General features: G+C 35.9%; 1 protein-coding gene across 1 annotated transcript in view; it reads right to left on the bottom strand.

Annotated features, from left to right (window-relative positions):
* The window catches only part of DCAF6 (DDB1 and CUL4 associated factor 6), a 93,948-nt gene that overhangs the window by 56,900 nt on the left and 17,455 nt on the right, over positions 1–19,593 (bottom strand). The window contains exons 3-6 of the mRNA XM_050915681.1: positions 13,569–13,661; positions 7,572–7,757; positions 2,413–2,526; positions 1,276–1,411 (exon numbers count right to left, since the gene is read on the bottom strand). Coding sequence (XP_050771638.1) covers positions 1,276–1,411; positions 2,413–2,526; positions 7,572–7,757; positions 13,569–13,661 — 529 coding nt within the window. The remainder of the gene's footprint in view (positions 1–1,275; positions 1,412–2,412; positions 2,527–7,571; positions 7,758–13,568; positions 13,662–19,593) is intronic.

The raw sequence follows: 19,593 nt of genomic DNA, 5'->3' as shown, positions 1-19,593 counted from the left end.
CCATGTAACTGTTTCCCACATGGCATATCTGTTGTGGCTTAGTATGTGCAACAGTCTGTCTTGACCACAGACAAGTTCAGGGTTTATGATCTCACACTACATAAGGACTGAAACAGAAAGTTTCAAATGAAAATCAATAGTTTGCTCACTAGGCATAGAATATCTCACCCCTTAAAAAAAAAAAAAAAAAAAAAACAACACAAACAAAACAACTCCAACCCCCCCAAAACTAACAACAGAACATTATACCAATATATCCAGAAAAATTAGTGTCTTCAAGATTTTGTCTTTTCTCTCCTTTACTCTATAGGCCTGCATACCTGAATTCATCTTATTCCTGTATTGTTACAATACAGGAGCAGGTACATAGTACCTTTTAATCAACCCCCCCAGAATCTGTTCCTCGGGCAGTTCTCACAGAATTTTGCTGGCCACTGTGACAAAAGGGAGAGATCTTATAAGAATGTTAGCCTGATGAAAGGGATATTTTTATGTTTATTGAGTGATCTTTACTGTTTCCTTTCTCCTCCATCACAATCATCAACAGGAAAATGCTGCAAGAAATGACAGATTTTGTGACACTGATTACTTGCATGAATGTGTATGCGCAGCTATATATATTAATTCATATGCGTCCAAACATACACTGGTCATACATTATAAGAAAGAGATATGTTAGAACTATGTAATGCACTTTTGCTTGTCACCTGAAATTTTTTTTTATAAAATTCTTAGGTAAGCATCTGAAGCATACTAGCTTTCACCTGAAGGATTTGTAGCTTTTCAGTGAAATTATGTCAGATATAGCAACAACTACTGCACAGGTAAGCATATTGCATGACACTATAGAGTTGGTAAGATCCCTTCCCATGAGAAGCAACACATGCTTGTACTCAGCATGGCAGAGTACAAGAAGATAAGAACTCAATTAAAATTCAGGTGGACCACTGCAGGCTGCAATCACCAGCTTTTCAGAACCTTGGAATCACATGTTTCAAGACAAAAGAAGAGACATTACAAAATGTCTTTTTCTGCATTCAGTATACAACGTATTCTAAGATGGATGAAGAGATTAAGTTTACTGACTTGAAGATTTCTGTATTAGCAAATATTAGACTGAAATGACTCTATTATTACAAAGCATAGTTCTCAGAGAAGAAAGCTACGCTTCATTCAGTATTACACTTCAGTCATTCACCATCTATTTGGAAAAAAAGAACCTGAAATTGCAACTGCAAATTGTTAGAAAAGCTTACTGTAAGGTATGGTTCCTACCTGTTGCTCTTGTACCAAGCATTCGCCGATCATATATTCTTACTGAGCTATCAGAACAACCCACAGCAAGATAGTATGGGATTGGTGGACAGATAGCAACAGAAGTGGCAGCACGCCGACAGTTTATTAAGATATCCTGGAACAAACAAAAATACAGCACTTAAATAACAGCTCTGAACACAGGTCCATTAGTCAAGGAGGTTTTGAGAAGACTAGGTCTGGCCCTGTGAAGACAGATTGTAAATATGTCAAACAGAAAAGCCACTGCAGAGAAGGAAAACTATCAGAGAAAGAAATACAGCATGAGATGAACTAAAAAAGAAAAACAAACAAACCAAAACAAACCACAGGAACAAACATTTAAGAACAGGTAAGCATAACAACTACACATTGATAAACTAGCTTGCACCTTGGATTTTCCTATGGAAACATAGGTAACGAGTCAGAAGAGCACCAAATATGCAGAAACAGTCTAAATTAATTTAAAGGATTAGAATAGAGTTAATCTACGGGCAGATAATTGGATAGAGAAAAAGAAAGAAACCGCTAGAACTGGTAAATATGCACAAAGCAGAATAAAATTAATTGAGAGTAGTAATACATACTTTGGTGTCAGTTTTTCTCCAATTCAATATTAAAACTGTTTCTGAAATCCAAACACAGTGGACACCACCAATACCTTACCTTCTAGGGAGTAATACCAGTGACTAATTTGATCTAATATAATTCATTACCAAATCTTTTCTTACAGAGGGGCAAAGGATGCTCAAGAACACAAAGCTGCAGATGATTTTCAAGGCTCATTTTTTTGCCTCCAACTCTCCACTCTATAGTAACTAATGTAAACCAGGTTAAGAGATGCAATTTCAACATAGAATCTTTTCTACCATATCTGAAGCCTCACACCAAAGTTTATAAACGAAAAAGTGCCAAAGGAGATATTAAAATAAAATAAATAAATAAATAAATAAAAAAGACTCCCCAAACTTTTTTTGTTTCTTGGGAAACATGTTGTCATCTCCACCAACGACCCTGAAATCTATTATTTCTAAAAGCCTTACCAGAATTCATATCCTATGTTTGTATGATGTACAGCTCTACATTTAGGTCATCTTTATTAAAAGATTTCACTCTTACATCTTTACAATCTTCCTTTGTGCAACTTGTTTTGATTCGAGTATCAAACCATCTTACAGTGCCATCTTCACCACAAGAGAGGAAAGTATAGGGATCATTTGGTACTGTCATAATCTGCTCAAAAAAAAAAAAAAGAAAGAAAAAAGTATTAATACTTCCAGAAATACCATTAATTTGAAAATGAAAGCATCATCATTTTGAGCAGCAGTAAAGACTGAAGCAATTATGACTCAAGTCAAGTTTTCTATTGAAATAAAGAAGAAAACTGAAAAACTGCTGACGTTTCTTCATTTTCAAGAAGAGGTTTGAACTACTAAAGTTAAAACAAACTGTGGAATGTCACATAAGATTACATATTTATAGGTCAAAGCTTACAGTTATTTCTATTATCTTTTAATGAGCAACATACATTTACTGCAATCAGTTTTCAGATAAGTAATCAATTTGCTGCAATAATTCAACAGAAGCTCAGTTTATTTTCTATCAAGTAATAGAAGACAAACAAAACCCTCAGAAGTCTGAATGACATGAAAATACTAGATGACTTTTATTCCCATTGGGCTATTCCTTTACATTCAAAATAGTCCCCTGAAGCAACTATGCATTAAAGGCTGTTACTAACCTACCCCCTCACAGCATTTTTTTTTTTTTTTTTTTTTTTTTAACTTTTTAAGAGAGCACTGTATTACACCATTGTCCTGACCTCAGCCCTACTCAAACTAGGGAAGACGCAGATGGAGTCTCACATGTATGGCTTCACTCAAGAAGGCCTCCTTAAGACAAAATAAAAAGGCAAGCAACCATAATGTTAAAGCTGAATTCCACAGGTCAATAAACACACATGAAACGTCATGTTTTTACATGCTATCCCTTAAATACAAAACAGAGAATGTTGTAGAAACTAGCAGTATTTTTCTTTTCCTACACTACTGCTACTATCAGTAACTTCATAGAAGTTTATAAAGCTACAAAAATCAATAATAGTGTAATACGCTAATTCAACACAGAGCAAATGAGCAATTCTTTAACACTTTTTATGCTATTATTTATTCTCCCCCCACCCCCCAACTCTTAATAAAAGTAACCTATGGATATCTGTAAATCTCTCTACCTAAAGTGGGATTACAAAGGTAATCTCTGCAGGATTCAGCATTTCTTCTTGTAATGCTCAGTATGTTAACTGAGACAATGCGTGCTGTGCCAAATCTTACTGCTGACAAACAATTAGTTTAACAGACAGAACAAAGCCAAGGTTTTAATAACAATGGAACAATAAACTTCTGAGCTATGACCATTATTCTTCAATATGTTAGCGTAATATATTGAAAAGAGTGTTTTTCACTACACATTCACTCAAATTAATTTTATTAGTGTAGTTATAAAAGCCAGCAATTGTTCTTCAATCCACTAAATCCTTCCAGCATTTTTGCTGTATTTCGATGCAGAGCTTGCATTGAAAACATTTACTTTTGTTCCGAGAATGTTGCTGAATGTGGTATACCACAGCAAGCTCTTATTTCTAGTAGCTGTATTTTATTTTTCTTCACATTGATACTGTTTCACAATATACATGTAATAGTGCAGTACATACCTCCACTTGCACATGCCAATTCTTATGCATGGTGTTTAAAAACATACTAAGTAACTTTATAAGCACTAAAATAGAGAAACTGAGAAGTGCAGACTCCAATAATTAAGTCATTGTTACTATATTTAAGTTCAACAAGTACACATTATATATATAAAATCCTTTTTCAGTAACTAAAAAAATCCTTTTCTATTTAACTTTAAAAATATATAGCTATATGATCATTTTAGTGTTTTGAAAATATGAAGATGAGTTGTCCATAAAAGTACATTCCCTTTCTGAAACACAATTAACATGAAGGGCAATAAAGAACAGCATTTGGCTGAGTAAAAATAAACTTGTAATGGCCTTGTATATACAACAAATTCTCCAGAAACATGTTTCAAGAACTTCTCTCTCCCTCTCTACTTATTCTATTCTCCCCCAGAATTAAAATCCATTGTCCAATTATCTCACAGTTCATAACAATCTATGCAAATTTCCACATTCCTCTGTTTCAGCTGATGTTTTTGTAATGACTTGAACCGTCACAAACTCCAAGTTTAAAATGCAGTATAAATTCAAACCACATTCAACTTTAGAATTAGTACCTCAGGGGCAGATGATGTCAGCTTTTGTTATTTAGAGAATCCAATGAGTCAGATTTCTATATTTAATGTGATGATGTGGTTACATACAGCTGGGCAGTAACGTCACGATATTTTGAAATGATGTTCCCACTCCAGAAACCTCTCAGTGACAAAGTTGTGTTATGTCAGAAGCTGAAGCTGTATCTCAGCCATTTGCTTAAAACCCCCTGCTATTTACTCTATTATACTCTCCTATGTCAAGGCTCAAAAAAAGGTCTGCTATGCCACACAATAATACATGCATTTAATGTTCAAATATCAGGTTTAAGACTCAATAACAGAATTCATAGTCTTTATAAGAAGTACTTCCCAAAATGTTTTACAAACCTATCTTTTTGAAGACTTTTTGAAGAGACCTCAAATTTAGATATGTTAAACCTCAGTGCAAAACAGGCTAAGAAAAATAACTTCAAAAAGAGACACAGTTGTTAGTGTATGTCATATAGAGGTTTTGAGATCCCTTCCATTAACTGTGTTTAAAAACAGTATAAACAACCAAAACAGTATCACACTACTGCCATTCAAAACAACAATAATGCCCTTGTTAACATTATTTGCTGAATAAAAATCATCTGCAATACCACCGTTTTAACTGTGCAATACAGCAGTCAAATGTCCATACTCTCTTCAACCAATGATTTTGAAAAAATTTACTATATTCTGTACAACTAGTTACTGTTCAGTTATAGTCATTCTATATGGACAATAATAAAACCTGCATCTTGATTTGCTAGACTGTTGGGCTCTCCAAATTTCTTCCAAAATATCTTTCAAACTCTTATTGTCTGTTTTGACAAGCTTAATTTATTGTACCTATCAAATCTATATTTATCATCTGGTCTAGTGGATTGCAGTGTGCATACCATCATTACTGATGACAAACAACACCTTGCAAAGAGACAACCGGCATCTCTTATTACAGGTTAGAAGTGTTATGTTCTAGCCTCTGTGACTACTCCTGACCCACAAGCACAACTGGTAACTGCTTTCATTGAATTTTCCCAGTTTGATCATTGGTTTGCAGCACCACCTGGTGTCAGTCACTTCATGTAATCAACCAAACTGTTGGTCAACCCAAGCTCAGGCAGATCAAAACTTAAGACCGCCACAGTGACTTCTCATGATGACTTTTATGCTGCCACCAACTTTCAATTGCAGTACTCTGAGCAGCCTAGCCCATGACCCCAGCTTCACGCACCCAAACCCACTGCTCTAATGATACTTCTACCACTACCTTCACGTCTCCTCAGCACAGTATCCATAACCATTCTCCTATTCTCAAGCTCAAAAATGTTTTGTATACTCCTCACAGCTAGCTACCCAGGAAACAGAGGTACCAGTTCAGCCAGTAAGTGGCTGCTTCTCAAGCCCGCAGCCAGCCAGCAAGGGGAGGCTCTTACTTCCCCAGGAAATCACAATGCAATGACCTGACAGACCCCCTCCTGAACGAGGACATTTCACCTTTAAGAAATAGCATCTCGGTCTCCCGATGTTCTTATGAAAAGGCAGGTTTTATTTGAGATGCAGAGAACATCCAATCAACTTGCAGAATCCACAGACTAGCATACAGACTACTATATATAGTAAACTTCAGTGAGAACTGAGGCAGTTTAAGCTTCTGATCGGGGGCCAGAAGGACTGATATTATTCAAAGGAAACAGTAGTTTCTCAATCAAAACAAATCACAAAAATAAAAGCAGACCATGTGAGCCTGGGATCCAGAATCACATTTTGCAAAACTGAAAATATAGTCTTGTATTAAACCCAGGCAAAACCAAACCAAACCAAACAAAACCAAAACCACAAATCCCAGAAACAGAGTAAATACCACAGGGTTTGCTCAACTGACATACCCTGCAGACAGGAAGTGGTTTTGACAAAACCTTTAATAGAACATGTGTAATTACAACCATAAGGATACTTTTACTACATGATCAAAAATTAATTCTGGCAGTACTTCAGCCATTTTCTTTTTTCACACAACCTTTTCACACATCCCAATTTTTTTAACAGAGATTTTTAAATATTTTGTTCACTTAACATATAAAGAGATTTAAAAGCTTGCTATGAAATCTGAGCTAAACAGTTAAAAAAGCAATGGTTTTGGGATTTTTCCCTGTGTGTGTACTGTGGTACTGTTAAAAAAACCAACCAACCAAACAAATAATCAAAAAACCTGGAACATTTATAACTTAAGAAGGAAATAGCAGTATTTTTTCTATTTTAAGCACACTAAGTTTTACAAGCAGCAGATTTTGCTGTCATTAAAATAAATAAATAGATCAATAAATCTGATTATCTTCCTAACTTAAGTAACACTTTGCTTCTTCACTTGCCTATTTATATGAACAAAACTTCCACGGGAGGATTGAAAACACTGGCTCTAAATTTACACATAAAGAGTTAACTAGAATACAAAATAGAGAAACTACTTAAAACTGTAAATACATTTTTCAGATTAAGTTATTCACACATGCTGAAATAAGCATTTCTTAGAAGGATTTAAATTATGAAAAAGGCATTAAACTGCGGGGGAGGGGGGGACGGGGGGACATGGTGGATAAAATTAAAATGCAAAAACATAGCCACTGCCCCCACCCCCCAACCTACTTCAGAAAGAAATTCATAGCACAATTCAAATCAGTTTTGCTCTGCAGAGGATTCTTTCAGTGAAGGTGTATTCAGCTATTATATCTGCAAAGAAAGTGGTCTTAATGACACTACCTTTTGGAAAGTGCTCCATTTAATTTAGACAACATATTTCTCTTTTAAAGCCTACTCTAAGAGAAAAAAAAAAAAACTCACTCAAAAAAGCTAGAAGGAAGGCTCTTTAATTCTCACTGAAATAAAGCTTTCAGCAGTCTGGTTAAAATCCTCAGGAACAATACAAGAAAATATGTATCCTACCTATCTTAAAATTATCATATACTTTTGTGAGGTACCTCATAGGTAGTTCCATAGTGGCACGTATACTGGCATTGTCTGTTGGTCTCCGCATCTTGTTCAACATTAGTGTAAAAAATTACTCCATCTCCAGAACAAGATACAATCTGTTTGTCATTGGTGCACGGTAAGAATTTTGCACTAAAAATATTGGCCCTGTGTCCTGAGCGAATGGTTGTTAAAACCTAAGGAAGAAAGAAAAAGGAAGGCTGTATCAGGTTAATATTTTCAAAGCAAATAAAGAATGGGAAAATAACACAGACTCTGGTACTATAAAACATCAGTTATGTACAGGCTGCCAGTAACCTACAGTTTAATACAACAGAACAGAGAAGCTGTCTTTACACCAAATTTCTTCTAAGAACAAAGAGGTTCCACAAGAGACATTCACTTATGCACTTGCACAAAGTAGTCTGCAAAATGAAAGGACTGGAATGCAACTGCCACCTTTGGTTTTTAAAATGCTAGTTACATATCACATCAGGTTTCTCAAAGTAAAACATTAGTCCAGGGTGATAGTGCAGCCAGCCAGCATGTCAGTGAGGAGAGATTTAGAAGATCTGGAACATCGCTGGTTAAGAATAAGGCATTGTAATCCAAGCCAACTTTATAGACTTTAAAAATTGATGCTACTCTTAAAATAAACTCACTTTTAAAAGGAGAACTGAAGTTTATAAGAAAGGATGTTTTGAAACCCGTCAAAATAAAAAAACATTTAAGGACATTATTACAGGGCAATAAACTAAGACTTGACTTATTCTCAATGAATGTCTTTCATCTACAGCACAGCAGAGAAGCATATAATTTACTTCACCATCACAGTTGGTTTTGAACACTTTGTGATCACACTTTATATTTCCCAACATACTTACTAGTGTATCAAAACTGAAAAAACCCTCCATGTGCTTTCCTGTGCACTAGTGAACATTCTATTCTTACCTTATTTCTCCCACCTGCAGCTTTTAAACCAAACTGCATTTTCACCACTACTAATAGGAAAAAGATACTTACCAAGCTGTTTACAGTATGAAAATTACTTCCAAACTTCCACTTAACTTCCACTTTGATTAACTTAATCAAAGAAAATGTTATGCAAATGAAGTTGCTGTCAGTGATAGCTCATGCCTAATATTTCACAAGTGCTATTTTACACCTTTTAAACAATTCACACAAAAAAGATTAACAGTGTATCTGCATATTGCGACAGATACACAAGGCTCAGTACTGGAAAAAAAAAAATCATCAAAATCAGGAGATATAATCCATTCATTTTATTTCAATAAATCTGCCTCTTCATTTAGATTTGTTCAGATCTCTACATTTTACTGAAAACATTCAAAACCCAGACATTCAAAAGAAATGAGGAACTCTGTATCAAAGGAGCAACTCAGAACAAGTAGTCCATAAGGTATCCTAGTTCAGATGACAGTTAAAGATGTCATCTCTCAATCCCACCTGATTTTACATTATTGCTACCATGAAAGAAATATTTTTGTCCTGACAAGAAATCCTTTTTGATCTCCATAATAAAAACAAACAAACAAAAAAATCTAAACAACTAGGGGCTTCTCTACCATCTTGCCAGTTCTCCACTACTTCCTCCCTATTGCTGAATATAAGCAGACAGACTTTTTTCCTCTTTGCTCTGCTGTACAGGGTCCTTCTCTCACCAAATTACATGTGCTTCTTACTTTTCCCCCTTTTTCTCACAAACCCCAAGCTAATGCCCTTGCTTTTCATGCAGTCAATAGGTAACTTATTCTAATCTTCTGCTTCAGTTTTCCCCATCTGCAGATCTCAGTTTAGACATGGAGATCTACATTTGATGATTGCCCTCAAACTTGGAAATTCCCTCCCTTCTTCTCTCCTCCACTGTAAACTGGAACAGCATTCAGAAATATATACAGCTACACATTTTCAGTAAAGGAAAGAGTTTTCTCACAGGCAGACCTAACCTCATCTTGCCTGCCCCTCAATTTCCTGACCACATTGCACAGTGTTGCAATAAAAAGTATTAAAGTATTACAGCATTTATTATATGCAGAAGATTTTCCATGGCCTTCTTGACTTGCACTGTACATCCTTTTCTACTCTGGTTATTATACTGCCTTAGAGAGGGGAGAAAGAGGCATAATAAAGTTGTTGGTGCCTAGGCAGCAAAAAAGATAAGAAAATGTAACATACACAACCAACCCCCAAAAGCCTATCGTTAGCTACACAGAGTAAAACAATACTTCATTGGAGCATTTTACTACCAACATGTAACAGGCTACAAATACTTAATGACTGAGGAAAAGGGCGAGGGAGGAACAAAGAATTTCAAATGTTCTTCAAAGTACTTGACTAGCTGTAGTAATTCAGACATGCTCATAACTTGTGCAATTGCTTAAGTAATATGTTACACAGAAAATCAACTGAAGAGGCAACAAATTCAAGAATTCAAATTGCATCTCTTAAAAGTGCAGATTAAATCTTTGGGATGGAATTACTAATTCATGTAGCCATCCCAGAAGCTTGCACACAAGCTCCATCCCTAACAATAAGTACTTTCCTCCAAGAAAGGAGAATTTCTGGCAGCTACTCTGTTGTGTTCTTTAAACCTGAAATCTTTAAGTTCTGTATCCAAATGGAAACTCTATACAATAAAAAGTCACCATAATGAACAAACCAGCATTTTTAAAGTCACATTAAAAACCAAAACCAGTTAAAAAAAGTGGTTTTATTTCCACTTGTGCTTGTTTTGGTGGGGAGAGAGTTAATTTGCTTCATCCTAGCTAGTATGGGGCTATGTTTTGGATTTGTGCTGGAAACAGTGTTGATAATACAGGGATGGTTTAGTTATTGCTGAGCAGTGCTTCCACAGAGTCAAGGCCTTTTCTGCTTCTCACCCCACCCCACCAGCAAGGAGGCTGGGGGTGCACAAGGAGTTGGGAGGGGACACAGCTGGGACAGCTGACCCCAACTGACCAAAGCGATATTCCATACCATATGATGTCATGCTCAGCATGTAAAGCTGGGGGAAGAAGAAGAAAGGGGGGACGTTCAGAGATATGATGTTTGTCTTCCCAAGTAACCATTATGTGTGATGGAGCCCTGCTTTCCTGGAGATGGCTGAACACCCGCCTACCCATGGGCAGTGGTGAATGAATTCCGTGCTTTGCTTTGCTTGCGCGCGCGGCTTTTGCTTTACCTATTAAACTGTCTTTATCTCAACCCACAAGTTTTCTCACTTTTACTCTTCCTATTCTCTCCCCCATCCCACTGCAGGGGAGTGAGTGAGCGGCTGTGTGGTGCTTAGTTGCCAGCTGGGGTTAAACCACGACACCACTCTGGCTTACTTTTCAAAAAGAAGCCTGTTGAAACAAATGCAAGTCAAATATCAGTGGGTTACTAAACTTTTCAGAATGTAGTTAATTTAGGGTTCCCATTCAAGATACTTAGCACAGAATCATTTACAATCCAGCCTTTTCAATAGTACTTCCTTTGAAGAGGTCAAAGCCCCTTTAGAAGTAAAGGAAAGCAAACCTAACAGAACCCCATCCTAAAGTGAAAAGTAGCAATCCTGATTCTAGAAAAGCTGTAAACCTTCAGCCCCACTGAGCACCCTCCAAAGCCTCCCCAGCACTTTCTCATGTGAGCTGAACCCTTTCTCTCCCAGAAGGCAAACCAGGCTAAAGGTTTAAAAATCCTGAGTGTAACTACTCATAAGAATCCTGTCTTCACACTGGTATTAGCTGAGAGAAGTCTCAGGCTCCATTTAAAGGCTTTGAAAACTGAATGCTCAACCTGATGTAAATATATGACTTCCCCTCTTTTTGTACCATACTTATAGTGGGTAGAGCTTTAGCTCCAGCCAAACTCTCCCCCCTCCCCGCCCCGAGTAATGTGATGCCTAAAACAAATAAAATGAGGAAGAAAAGATCCACAAGAAGAATTCTTCTCAGTCATCCCAAAGTATAATAAAGTGCTCATCCTTTTGATTTAGACTTGCAATTATGATTAGAAATCACAGTAACACATTCCTCCTCAGATGCACAAACACTATGAACATATAACCTATTCAAACTTGAGAAACATATTTAGAAAAATTTCTCCTTCTAGGACACATTACATAGTAACAATTAACATTTGCATCTGGCCATACATAACACAAACTGGAGTGACTTACATGAAACTCTTATTTACATGAGTTAAACAAGATTAAATGCTTCCTTATTAAATCAGATATTTTACTAATGCAGAAGACTATATTGATGGCTGAAGTCTATTTTTGCTACTCTAGCTAGCTCATAACAGAAAATATGGTGATAAGGATATCTGCCAAGATGACAGAATTACAGTAGAGTTCTGGTACCAATACCAATTTGCTCCCTTTTCCTGTATTGATTCTGTTACTCAAGCCGGAGAAAATAAGCTAACACAATTGTAACAGTCATTAAAAATCGCATCTCTAGTACATTTCAGGAACAACACTGATTATTAAGTCTTCCTGCTAGTATATTGCATTTGCATATATTGGGGGGGAATAAAAAAAAAAAAAAAAAAAAATCTATCTGCTCTGCTGTTATGTAAAAAAATAACTCAGCTGACTGTTAAAAATAAGAAAACAAAACATCTCCTATATTTCTCATTTGGCTTAAGTGCAGCAGTAGTACACAACAGGGAAAAAAAAATCATCCCATGAAAGCATAAAGTTTAAATTGCTGCATCTGTTAAAATATTACAATATTTTAATATAATAATTATATAATGAGATAATGATACAGCAACTATCCCATAGTGATATATTAAAATAAACTCTACACAATAATATTGAACACCCTTTACTTGCATGAAAAATTTTTACTTTGCAAGTCTCTCCAACAACACTCACTCTGGAATATATCCTTCATCCACTTCATAGCTGTCTTAGATACCTCTTCTTCTTCAGCTGAACTCCCAGTCCAAGAGAAACCCCGGCCTAATGACACCGATCCGAACTTTGTCAGACTGACACCAATAGTTGAAAGGAAGAGATGAAGTTTGGAAGCTATGGCTCATTTGGGCAAAAGGGCCTTACCTATAGGCACAGGCAACACTCCAGATCACTATTATTCTCCCACCACAGCTCTTCAAGAAGGCAAAATATTGCTGCCTCCATAATCTTCTATTCAAACTCTCTTCCACCATACCAACCACACATTTTGGTTCCCCCATCACATTTAATTTTTCAGCACCTCTTCGGGGTTTAGCTCTCAACCTCTGAGAAAGCATGGGAGAGAGGACTTCACTTCAACATTGCTGCATAGGATCCAGAGCACTGAAGGACACAGTTCAGAGCATCTGTTCTACCAAACTATCAGCAGCTCCTTAAAGAGCAAAGTGTGGAACACTGCTACTAGGTGATGGATGCTAGCTAACGTTACCGGAAGCCATTCAACTGCATCGTAACCCGTGTGAGTGCAGAAGTGGAAAAGCAGAGACTTTTACAGCACTTTCCCCTTCACAAACCTGCTTCCCCTATTTCAGTACCAATTCTTCTCCATCCACATATATGCACACACAAGGCAATGTGATTTCAAATGGTAACAAAGTATTTTAATCAAGATTGACACTTCACCAACATTACACAGAAAGACAACTCAGTATATTACATACAGCAAAAGCTAATACAATATTTTAAAACTAAAATGAAACAGAAAACAATTTATCTGACACTAAGATTTCACAAGAATTACTGAATCCTATTGCTAATTCTGACACTAATCTGTTGTGAGACCATGTTCTTTTTGTGCCAGACCACCTACCGTAAAATGGGATAATACCTACGTCACAAGGGATTAGAATACTAAGATTTTAAAGCACTGTGAAGTTTTATTCCCATTTATAAACACTATGAAGTGCCCGATATTATCTTTGTCAGATAATAATTAATACCTGAAAAATATCTTAATATCTTGAAAAATAATAACTTAAATCTTATTTGAAAACTACTGAGTATCCAGAAACAAACTTACCTTTCTGCTGTACGGATTACTAATTACCAGATTGGTGTCATCTGAACCAGATAAAATATATTCTCCTGTATCATTCCAGCAAATTGTATTCACCTGCATGAATTAACAAAAATTAGTTTAGACTTACATTAATTCAATTTTCAGAATATTAAAACATCAATACTCATCCAACACTACAGAAATAGGAGTTAACAAATTCAATTGAAATGATGTAATTTCTAAGCAGCTAGCACAAAAAAAAAAATGTGGTTTTAAAACAAATTGATAAGGGAATCACCTGCTTCACCTATGGCATCTCAATTAATCCCTCTGCTCCTGAAGAGTCCATCAGGTAAATTAAGCCTTCCCACAAAGGCCTCAGTAGCCACAATTTTACACATTCAGGTGCTTTAATGTACCAAATCTACTCCATAGAGTTCTCCGAATTTGAACTGGAGGGCATCACAATGCTCTCGTTATTGTATCTTCACCATATCCAAATTCTGACCATCCATTGCTTTGTATACTTTTCAGTGACCGCACCTTCTCAGGGATCATGTGAAAGCACCGCAGAATCCATCCCAGATCCCTTTTGAGAAACGTGAGGATGCTGGGAAAGAACAATCCTACAGTGAGGTAGAGAATCGTATTGGGAGAACTTTACAATATATTTCCTTATCAATTCTCCTTTTCACAAGACTGTTTAATAATGTGTCAATGAAGTAAAGCTGTAAAAGCCCTCAAAATCCAGGAAGCTCAGAAAGTATCCTCAGAGTAACCTGTCTTCAAGCAGCAGCTCATGCACAAGCACCAAAGACTGCATGCATGACCATTATTATTTCAAGTAGCCTCTAAAATAGCTTTAAGTGTCAAACTGCAGCCATCAACATCTTCTGTTGGCTATATTCTGTTGGCAGAATATAGCTGCCTTAGTGTGACATATCAGTGGACTATATAATTAGTAAAAAACCCACTTTGTCCTAAATCCTTTTCTTATGCTTTTTTTTAATCCAAATATTTCATTCTGAGCCCAAAAGACAAAAATCTTTTTGTTTAAAATAAACATACCCATTTTAGTTATTATTTTAACCACAACCTTAGTTGGGGTCCTTAATTGGGCGAAGTCGCAAAATCAGAATTAGCTGTTCCAGATGGATCATATGGGCAACAACTTGACATATTCATTGAGAAGCTTTAAATGAACTTTTGCCACTCAAAAAAACCCCAAACAGATCTTCATGTTACAACAGACATGCCTATGGCAGAGTTAGCTCAATGCTCAGCAGCAGTCACATAACGTTAGGGATCATTAGGAAATGCACAGAAAAGCAAACGTCATTCTGTCAGTGTATCCATCCATGCATGGCAAATCTGCGTCTTCCACACTATGCAGTTTTGGTTCATATCCCACTCCCATATTCTCCATTTCTATTACTGCCCATTTGAAAAGAGAAATTATGAAAAAGAATGACTAGGGTAATCATAGGTATCTAATACTTTTTATTGCAGGAAGCAATTAATTTGTACTACTCTGGGGAGGGGATATGACAGAAGCTTATGAAATCATGAATGACATGGAAAAAGAAAGAAACAATTTTCCATGGATCTTTACAGTACAGGAAATGGAAGGCCTTCAATGAAACCATCACATGACACACATGGCATTTCATTAAAACTGGAATTCATTGTCATGGAATGTCCTCAACACCAGAAGTGGAAGAATATACATATTCATCAAAGAAAAATGATCAGAAACAAAGATGCAACTTTCACCTCCATCTGTCCATTAAAGTGTGATGTGTTCTCTAGAATACCCTTCAAGTACTGTCTGCTTGCCCTGTCTCAACTTTCCTCAAAAAACAGTACTGGCCACTCTCAGGGCCAAATTATCAGGCTTGACTGAGCGTTGGTATGACCTTGCATGGTTACTCTTATGATTTTATAACCCTGGCTGTCAATCACCAAGAACCATGCATTCAGCTAACCCCCAGATGCATCTATCATTGAAGTAACCTGTCCTGACAATGACTGTACTTTAAAAATATTGTCAAACATAGCACAGTACTACAGCTAGGGCAAACACAAAACCCAAGAACGTTCATTTTCATCTACATTTCCTTTCAGACAGAAAAATACTATCGTTGCCCTAAAGAAACCAAAATGCTAATACAAGGATACAAGAATAGAAACAAGAACAAAACACTGAAAAAACAAGGAAGCTGCCAAAAAATTAAAAAACATGATGTGAGAAAGAAGAGCTAGCACAAAAATTAAACAAATTGAGGGGGGTGGGGGAGTGTGTGTGTGTCCAAAAACAAGATCTGAAGGACAGGAAAGCAGAGAAAGCATCGAAGATGCAAAGGGGAGACATGATTATCTAAATTGCAGTGTCACAAGCCTACACAAGACATCAATCATCCCCCTTCTAAATTCCGATTTCATTGCACTGATTGCCTCAGGGTTGAGCAATTTCAATACACCCTACCCAGGCCAAAGTTGGTTCAGAAAAAAATCCTGAAGTGAGATGACATAACCAAATGTGTGCTAGAGGTCTATAACTAAACAGGCTTTTTATTCTGTACCAGATCACCTTTTCAACATTACTGACAAAAAATAAGTCAAAAAAATAACAAAGTCTTTCAGTGGAATAAGCTGGATTTTTTTTTTCCCAGAGAACACCAACTTTCCAGTAAGTGATTAGTCAATATACTACATTTATCAGTGTTCAGTACAACCTATTGACCAACAGTGAATGACCCCAATAAATATGCATATGGATCACAAAAAACAGATGCTCAATAAGAGCAGATTAAAAAAAATTCTCATGTCTCATTCCACGGTAGCAAACCCACTATTAAAATATACTCTAAAATGAGAACTAGCTAGAAAATTGTTTTGTATTTCAAAACCATGTAGAAAAGCTACAGATCTACTACCTTCACAGCCACTCAACACCAAACTAAACACATAATGTAACAGTTACTACACTAAGGGTTTGAAATTCTTGGGAAAAGGTGTTAGTTAGAGCCAAAAGAAAGGATATATCAAACACAAATGACAATTACTAACAAGATGAGAAAAGTCAAAGGGTGCGTAATTAGCTTTTTTCTATTAAGTATTTCACATTATCAACTGCATCTAATTTTATTCGCCACTCAACTAGCCTTGAAAGGAAGCAGCAGGCACTTTTGATTCATTAGTCAAATAGTCAAAAATAATTTTACTATCTCTGTGTTTTCCTCAAAGACAATGCAGGAGGCAGTACAGCCAATCCTTAAAAAGCTGAAAAAGCAAACTCCTCATTTCTATGCAATGTAACAGTAGAATTAACTCTTTTGTGAACAGGATAGATTAACAGAATACAAGAAATAGAAGAAAGGAAATAAAAATTACTGTAGACATCCAGAATATCAGAAAGATCTCCCAAGCAAGGAAGAAGGTGAAAAAGGCACTGCTTTTCATCTATGGAGGAAAAGGTAAAAACTGCATGTTCTAACAATATGCAAACACACTTCCCATACTAATTTAAGCATAGCTTAGAGGGCTACATCTAAAAATTACTTGCTCACAAGTGCCATCCTGAAGGAGATGTATGCCACACAGGATGCTTGTTTGTTACTGAACTGAATGTCTATACATAGAAATGACAAATTATTCCTCCAGGTAATCCTCTTTCCCTTATTTTAAAATGTAGTATTTGCTCATGTCAAAGGCTCCATCTACCTATGCATTCTGCAGTTCTACCTTCCTCAGCTTTCACAGGACCAGAACTGGAAGAAAATAAGCGATATTTTTACTCTAATTCAATACGGTTTAGAGTTGCTTTCTCCTCTACTTTCTTCACACTTCATCGCTGCTGGTCCAAATTGTTTCTCTTTCAACGTTTCTCCTTTGAATTTAGCCACTTCATACAGAAAGCATCTCACCTAATTCTCTACATTTTCTCATCATCTTAAGCTCCCTTTAGAGTTAACATGGAAAATGGCAACTTCTGGCATACATATGACCTCACTGAATTGGACAACGGGAATCTTGTTGAAAGAGGCAAATCATGCCCTGGAAGGATGATAAGGTTACAAGCAGACATCAATGATTCAGTAGACTAATTCAATTACTTCACATACTACTACTAGAAACTGCGTCTTCAAACGAAGTGGAAAATTGCACTATTTCAAAGACAATGGTACCTAAACTCTGAGATGAAATACTCATGTCTCGAACAAAAAGGTGCTATGGTAATATTACTGCTACAAAAGCATGTATACTTGAAGTAATTCATAGAACTACTCCCTTCTTCAAAGATATTGTACCCGAGTATGATTATACATACAGTCATATTTCCCACAGGATCTCACTTTTGTGTAACATAGATCAAATGGTAGGTAGGAACTTGGACTTTACTTTTATCCTCAATTAGAAAAAAAAAATTCTTGCCTTAAGTTGTCCACCGTGTCCAATTACACAGCATGCTTTATATAGAAAATACAAGTCACAACTTACTCCACAGAAGAATGCAAATGCTCTTAAACAAAACAAAAAACCCAGCCACTAAAACCCAAACCCAACCCCCGCCCTCCAACCTTCCAAAAAACCCCAACCACCCCAAAAACACCAAATCCAGAAACACCCATAAGACGACAACTATGGCATTCATTCCTCACATTTGAAATGCATGCTGATTCAGCAATTGGGGGGGAGGAAGACTGATATGATCATTTACCACTCATGGTATAAGCATTTTAATCAGTAAATTTCATTTACTTTTATTTCACAGATTTTTTTAAAGCAAGTAGTAAGAAATTATACTGAATGGTTGTTAGCCATAAAAGATTATTCCCTGAAGAAAAACACACAGTAAATGAGGTAAGAACTCCTAATACCCCATTCTTTAAAGGTGGATAGTTCTGAGCAAATTTAATTTCTAAAGATATTTTTCAAATTGTAGCAGTATTTGAAACACCTCCATATAATACTGTAAGTTCACAATTAAAACATTTTTCCACCCACTAAAACAATTAAGTTAGGCCACATGTTAAAGCATACTTTAAAAGCTAACACGATGAATTCAAAATGAATTTTCAAATACATATCCACCAGGTAGATCCAAGCAACACCAAATAGCCAACACCAAATTTGGAATTTCTGTTACATGACACAGAGGCAGTTAACTGAAATAGACATCAGTCACTCCATTTTTAACAAACAGTGAAGAAATACTATTTTCCTGTCCCCTGTTTTATAGGCAAAAATGACTATTTTTACAAGAAAACAAAGAAAAAATAATTAAAAAACCCCAACCAACTTCAGGAAAAGAAACTTGAAAAATTTCATCTTAAGTATATTTGAGGAGATGAAAAACTACTAGAAATGAAATTCTAAAGTAAAAACCACTGTTACAATCTTGAATACAAAAACTGATAAATAACTTTCTACACATAGACTCATAGAATGGTTTGGGTTGGAACAGACCTTACATTGTCATTCTTATAACATTTCTTGAAAAAAAACTGGGAAATTAATGCATTTGGTTTTTTCAGTCAACACCATCTGTACTAGAACATTAAACTTACTAATGGTAGTCAGTACAGCAAAAGTAGTTGACTTTTTATGTACAGCAATTCTAATCCTTGCCTTTCCCAGCCTTTGTAGTTTCTCAAAAGCATATGCAAGTCAAAATCATACTTCTGATCTCAAGCCAAAAGGCTAGATTTTATTAACACTTTTTCTTTAAAACTAATACTGTTAGTTAACAATTATAACACTCCTTAATTTAAAGCTACAAGTGTAAGCAACTCAAGATAAAAAAATCTTTACATTTGAACAGCTTTTGAAATAAACATGTTAAAGTATAAAATTTACACTTACATTTTCACTTTTTATAGCACATCTAGTACCCTTTCACTTTTCAGATATCTTGTACAACAAAGACAATGCTTTAATAATCATGAATTTCTGCTCTATTCGTCAAAGGTAATATAGCAATCTCTTTGCCCTGTACCTAGTTTAAGTAAAATCTTTTATTTAAAAGAATATGACTTACAATATT

The sequence above is a fragment of the Gymnogyps californianus genome, chromosome 1 (assembly GCF_018139145.2).
Source record: "Gymnogyps californianus isolate 813 chromosome 1, ASM1813914v2, whole genome shotgun sequence".
Taxonomy (NCBI): Eukaryota; Metazoa; Chordata; class Aves; order Accipitriformes; family Cathartidae; genus Gymnogyps; species Gymnogyps californianus.
The sequence above is the reverse complement of the archived record's forward strand: the minus strand, read 5'-3'. Positions and strand labels throughout refer to the sequence as shown.